The sequence below is a fragment of the Penaeus vannamei genome, chromosome 43, assembly GCF_042767895.1.
Source record: "Penaeus vannamei isolate JL-2024 chromosome 43, ASM4276789v1, whole genome shotgun sequence".
Lineage (NCBI taxonomy): Eukaryota > Metazoa > Arthropoda > Malacostraca > Decapoda > Penaeidae > Penaeus > Penaeus vannamei.
In genome coordinates, this window is record NC_091591.1 from 12,269,128 (window position 1) to 12,276,627 (window position 7,500).

Below are 7,500 nucleotides of genomic sequence, written 5' to 3' on the forward strand. Positions count from 1 at the left end.
CATTTGTGGAGTTCCCTAGGGCTTTGCCCCACAAGCTTCATATTGCGCTGGCGGCTACCAGAACGCAGGCGAGACGAGGAGCTCCTGTTCCCAACCTGCGCCCCAGCAACCTCCCTCCCAACAGGGCCCGCAGCCTGCCTCTCTCGCTGGGTAGGAGGGACATTTCCCCTCCCCCCAGCATTTCCATTTAAGCGCAACACTGCCAGTGGGTTATTCTCTGGGGGGAGGAGGACTGGCAAGGCCCACCTCCCCCGAGCCTCCCATTGACCCCAGGGGGCTTAGGGGCAGGAGTTAGTACAGGGCAAGGGCGTGTCCATACGACGGTGGGCCATGACCCTGTACCTCTGGGGCCTCCTGCTGCTCCTAGATACCCTACAGTTCAGCCTAGGACCGCAAGGTGCCAGTTGCCATGGGTGGACACGAGGAGGCACTGCAGAAGTCTCGATGATGGAGAGGCTATGAACTGGCAGGGGGGACATATATATATATATATATATATATATATATATATATATATATATATATATATATATATATATATATGTATATATATATATATATATATATATATATATATATATATATATATGTGTGTGTGTGTGTGTGTGTGTGTGTGTGTGTGTGTGTGTGTGTGTGTATGTGTGTGTGTGTTTATGTTTGTGTAATATATACATACATATATATATATATATATATATATATATATATATATATATATATATATATACATATATATATATATATATATATATATATATATATATATGATTATATATATGTGTATATATATATATACATATATATATATATATATATATATATATATATATATATATATATATATATATATATATATATATATATATATATGTATATATATGTATATATATATATACACATATATATAATCATATATATATATATATATATATATATATATATATATATATATATATATATATATATATATATATATATATATATATATATTTGCAAACTCCATACATACATTGTGTGACTATATTGTCTAAAACTCATTCTCGGAAACCGACCTGTTGCCATTCCACCCGCGTCGCCTCCTTCCGGTCCTGCTCGCCTAATCTCATCTCGTTTTTCTCTATTGTCTGGTACACTTTGTTCAGGACTCTCATGAACTGGTTTTCGAAATCTGAAAAGGCAAGGCAGTGTTAAACGTTATTTTCATGGCATCACATGTTTTTTTTTTTTCCCTCGACGAATTTTATTATCAGGGGAATTGTTCGTGATTTATATATGGCATTGGTTTAGATCTCTGAATGTTTATATAAGTTATATCAAATATAGAAAACACGAATCACACAGTACAGTGAAGTCATGACGACAATAGAGCCACATGCCATTCGAATAGCATAACACATAACCATATAACAACTAGAATAAGAAACGATATAATAACAGAACACACCCACATATTTGCTACTGATTTTTAAAGATTTTTTTTTTTTTTTTTTTGTGGAAAAGAACGATTACAGGTAGAACTATAGACAGAGGAAGCCACACCTGATGTCTGCGGGGTGGCGGGTAGGGGCGTGGGCATGGTGGTGGCGTCGTTATTGGGCGCCGTGTGTCTTCTGGGCGCGAATCTCGGCGACACGCTGAAGTGGTCAACGGCCTCGACCTCTTGGAGGTGAAATTTCTCCGTCGTGATGGAGTCCAGACGCACTCCGCGCTCCGGCCGAAGGTCCTGTCGGGAGGAAACACCGTTTGGAGGAGGTGGGAGGAGTGCAAATAGAGGAAGGATAGAGGGAGATGCAAACACACACACACAGAAAGAAAGAAAGAAAGAGAGAGAGAGGGAGTGAGTGAGAGAGAGAGAGAGCTAGAGAGAGAGAGAAAGAGAGAGAGATTGAGAAAAAGAGAGAGGGAGGGAGGGAGAGAGAGAAAGAGAGAGAGAGATAGAAAGGGAGAGAGATAGATAGATAGACAGAGATAGATAGAGAGAGAGAGAGAAAGGAAGAGAGAGCGGGAGGGAAGAGAGAAAAGAAAAGAGAATGGGAGAGGGAGGGCAAAAGACCGAGACAAACACAGAGAAAGAAAAAACAAACAGAAATATTCACGGACATCTAAGTATGAATAAGCCCGCTGTGTACACCCCCCCCCCTCCCCACCCAAACACACAAAGACCTACCCCGCGCGACAAGCAACTCCCAAAACCAAAACCAACGCCAAGCAAAGCCACACTCACATTCATCTTGATATTCTTGTCGTCCTGCGCCGGGATGACGGGCTCCTCGAAGTGCAGGAAGACCAGCTTGGACACCCAGCCCAGCACCAGCCGCTTGACCACGTGCGGCACCTCCATGCCCCTCACGCCCCGGTGGTGGATGTTCAGCGTCAGCACCGACATCCCCGAGGCGAAGCTCACGAGGCAGATGGTCACGCCGTAGTACATGCCTGTGGGGGGAGGGGGTGGGGGTGAGAGGGCGGCGTGTATCTGATATCTGTCTTTTCATTTTTGTAATTCTGTATATATATACATGTATATACTGTATGTGTATATATATGTATGTATATATATATATATATATACATATATATATATATATATATATATATATATATATATATATATATATATATATATATATATATATACATAGAGAGAGAGAGAGAGAGAGAGAGAGAGAGAGAGAGAGAGAGAGAGAGAGAGACAGAGAGCGAGTGAGAGAGAGAGAGAGAGAGAGAGAGAGAGAGAGAGAAGCTGGAACAATGGAAATTATGATAGTCATTCTGGTAATGATCATGACAACCATGATTATTTCCCTTTCTTAACTCTTCACTATTCTAATTACTTCCCCCCTTTCTAAGCATTTCTTCCTTTTTTGAATTTCCAATCGTGTCATTTCCCCCTTATCCTTATCCTTCCGAACTCATTCTCTTCCTCTTTCTTCCTGTGTCACGTATCACTTCTTAGTCTTTCCTATCTTTCCCCCTTCTCCTTCCCTTTCTTCCTTTCTCAATTATCACTTTTTAATCTTTCTCCCTTCTCCTTCTTCCCATTTCCCTTTCTACCTTATCATTTCTTAATCTCTGCTATCTTTCTCCCTTCTCATTCTTCCATTTTTTCTTTCTCCCTTATCACTTTCAAATCTTTCCTATCTTTCTCCCTTCTTCTACTTCCTTTTTTCCCTTATCACCTCTTACTATATACTATCTTTCTCACTTCACCTTCTTCCCCTTTTTCCCCTATCACTTCCTAGTCTCTCCTATCTTTGTCCCTTCTCCTTCTGGACAAAAAAGAAAGAAGAAAAGAAAAGAAAAAAAAGAAACGAAAAACAAGAAAAAAAGAAGAGAAAAAAGAAACGAAAAACAAGAAAGAAAAAAAAAGAAAAAAAGAACACAAGAAAGAAAAAAAGGAAAGAAAAAGAAACGAAAAACAAGAGAAAAAAAATAAAAAGAATAAAAAATTACTTACTGATTAGCGGCGTCTTCTCCGTGGGCGGCAGCGACTCCCTGATGGTCATGAGGAACACCGTCATGGACAGCAGCGCCGAGATCCCCAGCGTCACCTTCTCGCCGGATTCGCTCGGGACGTAGAACACCAGGAGGGCTGGGGAGGGGGGAGGGGGTAGGGGTGAGTGGGCGTTTGGCGGAAGAGAGTTGGGGGGGGGGGGGGATTTCGGTGTGCGGCTTTGGGAACGGGAATCTTTGACGTATGTAAACTAAGGGTAATATTTGTATATATGAATAAATAAATATATTATATATATATATATATATATATATATATATATATATATATATATATATATATATATATATATATATATATATATATATATATACAAAAACACACACACACACACACACACACACACACACACACACACACACACACACACACACACACACACACACACACACATACACACACACAGCAGAAGCAGCAACAGCAAGTCCCTCACAAACTGTAACAAGCCCTCTCTCTCTCTTTCCACACACACAACAACAAACCCAGCACACCAACTCACCAATGCCATTGATAAGAACACAAGGCAAAATGAGATTGAACACGTAGAACATCGGCCTTCTTCTGAGCTTAATGGTGAACGTGATGTCAGGATAAGGCTCGGGACAGCACGAGTAGAAAGTGATGTTCTTCGCCGCCGTGAACTCCACCAGGTCGAATTCGCCGTTCGTCTGGTAGTTGGACATGTCACCGTCGTCCATCTGCTTGTTGAGGTCGAGCTGCGAACGGGAGACGGCGGGCGGGTGGTCAGAGAAGGAGGAGAAGGAGGAGAGAGGACGGGGGGTGGGGGGGTTGGGGGGAAATTTAAGGGGTTGGAGAAAGAGGGAGAAGGAGGAGAGAGGGTCAGGGGGAAATTAAGGGGGTTAGAGAAAGTTGGAGAAAGAAGGAGAAGGAGGAGAGAGGGTTGGGGGGAGGGGGGGGGGGATTAAGGGGTTAGAGAAGGTTGGAGAAAGAGGGAGAAGGAGAGAGAGGGTTGAGGGAAATTAAGAGGGTTAGAGAATGTTGGATAAAGAAGGAAAAGGGAAGAGAGAGGGTTTAGGGAAATTAAGGGGGTTAGAGAAGGTTGGAGAAAGAAGGAAAAGGGAAGAGAGAGGGCTGGGGGAAATTAAAGGGGTTAGAGAAGGTTGGAGAAAGAGGGAGAAGGAGGAGAGAGGGTCAGGGGGAAATTAAGGGGGTTAGAGAAAGTTGGAGAAAGAAGGAGAAGGAGGAGAGAGGGTTGGGGGGAGGGGGGGGGGATTAAGGGGTTAGAGAAGGTTGGAGAAAGAGGGAGAAGGAGAGAGAGGGTTGAGGGAAATTAAGAGGGTTAGAGAATGTTGGATAAAGAAGGAAAAGGGAAGAGAGAGGGTTTAGGGAAATTAAGGGGGTTAGAGAAGGTTGGAGAAAGAAGGAAAAGGGAAGAGAGAGGGCTGGGGGAAATTAAAGGGGTTAGAGAAGGTTGGAGAAAGAGGGAAAAGAGGGAGAGAGGGTTGGGGGGAATTAAGTGAGTTAGAGAATGTTGGAGAAAGAGGGAGAAGGAGGAGAGAGGGTGGGAGGGGGAGGGGGGGGATTAAGGGGGTTAGAGAAGGTTGGAGAAAGAAGGAAAAGAGGAAGAAAGGGGTGAGGGGAGAAATTAAAAGGATTAGAGAAGGTTGGGGGAACATAAAAGGGGTTAGAGAAGGTTGAGGGAAAATAAAGGGGATAAGGAAGAATGGAGAAAGAGGAAAAGGGAAGATAGAGGGTTGGGGAAATGAAGAGGTTAAAGAAGGTTGGAGAAAGAGGAAAAAGGAGAGAGGGTCAGGGGAAATTAAGTTAGAGAAGGTTGAAGAAAGAGGAAAAGCGAGAGAGGGTCAGGGGAAATTAAGTTAGAGAAGGTTGGAGAAAGAGGAAAGGGAAGACAGAGGGTTGTGGTAATAAAGAGGTCAAAGGTGAATGGGTGACGGAGGATAGAAGGTTAGGGAAAGTAAAAAGAGAAAGAGCTAGAGAAAATGGGGGTCAAATGTAAACAGAGACAGAAAGATGGTTAGCGGGATATGGGGAGAAAAGAGAGAATTTGAGAAACAGGGAAACTAGACGCAGACACAAGAAAGAGAAATGATGAGAGAATTTGGGAAAATAGGGGCTCAGATATGAAGTAGAAGAAGGAGAGAGACGCAGGGGATAAGTGACGAAAGAAAACGGGATGGGGAGAGACAATTAAAAAAACAGAGACAGAAGATTGTACGTGAACGGGAAAAAGATGAAAATGGTAAAAGAAGTAGGATAAGGAAAGAAAGGAAAAGGATTCGAGAAAAAGGAACCCTAGATGAAGAGAGAAATGGTTAGGCAAATTGTAAAGCTTAGAAAATTAGAGGAACTTTGGGGAGAAACAAAAGATAGATATTTTAGGAAAGAAAGACGGGGATTTGCTAGAGATAAAGCGAAGGGAAAGAATTAGATAAATAGAGATACAAGAAGGAGAAATATAAGGAGAAGACTTTAGAAAAGAGAAGGAGGAGGAAAATATACATGCAGAATTAAGGGAAGGTGAGAATCAAAATAGGGGATGACGAGGCTTAAGAAATCGGGGATAAAAAAAGGCCACAGAACCGGAGGAAGACGGAAGAAGAGTGAGAGAAATAAGTGGAGGAGAGAAGCTCGAAATAAAAAAAAAGAGGGAGAGAGATATGGTGATGGGCAGATATGAAAGGAGGAGAGAGATTTAGAGAAATGGTGAGGAGCAGCAGTTTGTTTCAGATGTGAATGGGAGAAGGGAACGGCAGACGAACAGAATGAGGAAGAAGACCTATAACTTGGAAAGAAGTTATAGAAATGAAAGCGAAGCGGAGAGTGAGGGAAATGGAGACGGGGAAAGAGTAAAAGGAATGAGAGAAAGGAACGTAATAATGAAAGTTGAGGGAAGATATGAAGATTTTCAAATAATGATGAAATAGATAATAAAAATTAAAAAGCAGAGGAAAACGAGGAAGGTAAATTAAATGAATTGTAAAAATACAAAATAATAATATAAAAGAGCAATAGCACATGAGAAATGGCAAAGGGAGGATGGGAAATATTGGTGAATCAAAATACGTATATAAACGTCATAAACGAGATGTAAATAGAGGAAATTATATTTTTTTCACTCAATAGCAGTTTGATTTGTTGAATCTAGAGTGCATTTGCCCTACCGTTCATATTATCCTCGTAATGGCTTTATGATTAATAAATCCAACATCATTTTTTTGTCTTTTTTTTCATTAATCTTTTCGACCTAAAAATCTAACGACACGTGTTCATAAAACATACTTTAATATTCCAAGTTTGAAGTTTATTTAATTGGCAGTTAAGTGAAAAATTACTTTTCATAAAAGCCAATATATATGGATATGTTTGACCCACATATAAACATGAATATTTATACAAATTGAATATAAACCCATTCTGGTATGAATATTGGATGGAATTAAACGCAGTTGAATATTTGGGGGATGGATATTATTTTTGAATGTTTATCACAATCGAATGCGCACCATGTAAAGAATTTAAACAGACACAAATGGAATACATGCATACCTCCGTACAAAAGCTAGGTTGTATAAAAGGATAATATTCATATTAAGTCGAACCTTTTTATGTGAAATTCCTAAGGCACGAAAAGCTAATTTAATGATTTATATATTTTTTTTCTTGTGATTTTGTTTTCCTTTATTTCTTTTCTTTTCTTTTTATTTTCTTTTTTCAATGCATTTTGCCTGTTTCCCAATCGGCGAGCTTACCTCCTTTAATATAAGCACTCCACCCTCTTTTTATTCTATCCCTCTATCCCCATTTTTCCTCTTCCTATCCTTCCCTTCTACAACCCCCCCTCCCCTCTATCCACTCTTCCATTTTCCTACTCCCCCTATTTTTTTTCTTTTTTTTTTTTCTTTTACCCTTTCCTCTATCTTCCGTCCCTACCTTTATTCCCTACATAGCACACACTCACTCCCCCATTCCCCACCATTCCGGTTCCGACTCCCAGCCCCCCCCCCTCC

At 40.9% G+C, this 7,500-nt stretch overlaps 1 protein-coding gene across 2 annotated transcripts in view; it reads right to left on the reverse strand.

The window, feature by feature from the left end:
* Positions 1-7,500, reverse strand: part of LOC113827356 (neuronal acetylcholine receptor subunit alpha-10-like) — an 86,290-nt gene that overhangs the window by 1,562 nt on the left and 77,228 nt on the right. For both annotated transcript variants that reach the window (XM_070118920.1, XM_070118921.1), the window contains 5 exons: positions 4,011-4,227; positions 3,455-3,589; positions 2,225-2,433; positions 1,540-1,723; positions 1,053-1,168 (listed from right to left, as the gene is read on the reverse strand). In XM_070118920.1, the coding sequence (XP_069975021.1) occupies positions 1,053-1,168; positions 1,540-1,723; positions 2,225-2,433; positions 3,455-3,589; positions 4,011-4,227 (861 nt within the window). The remainder of the gene's footprint in view (positions 1-1,052; positions 1,169-1,539; positions 1,724-2,224; positions 2,434-3,454; positions 3,590-4,010; positions 4,228-7,500) is intronic.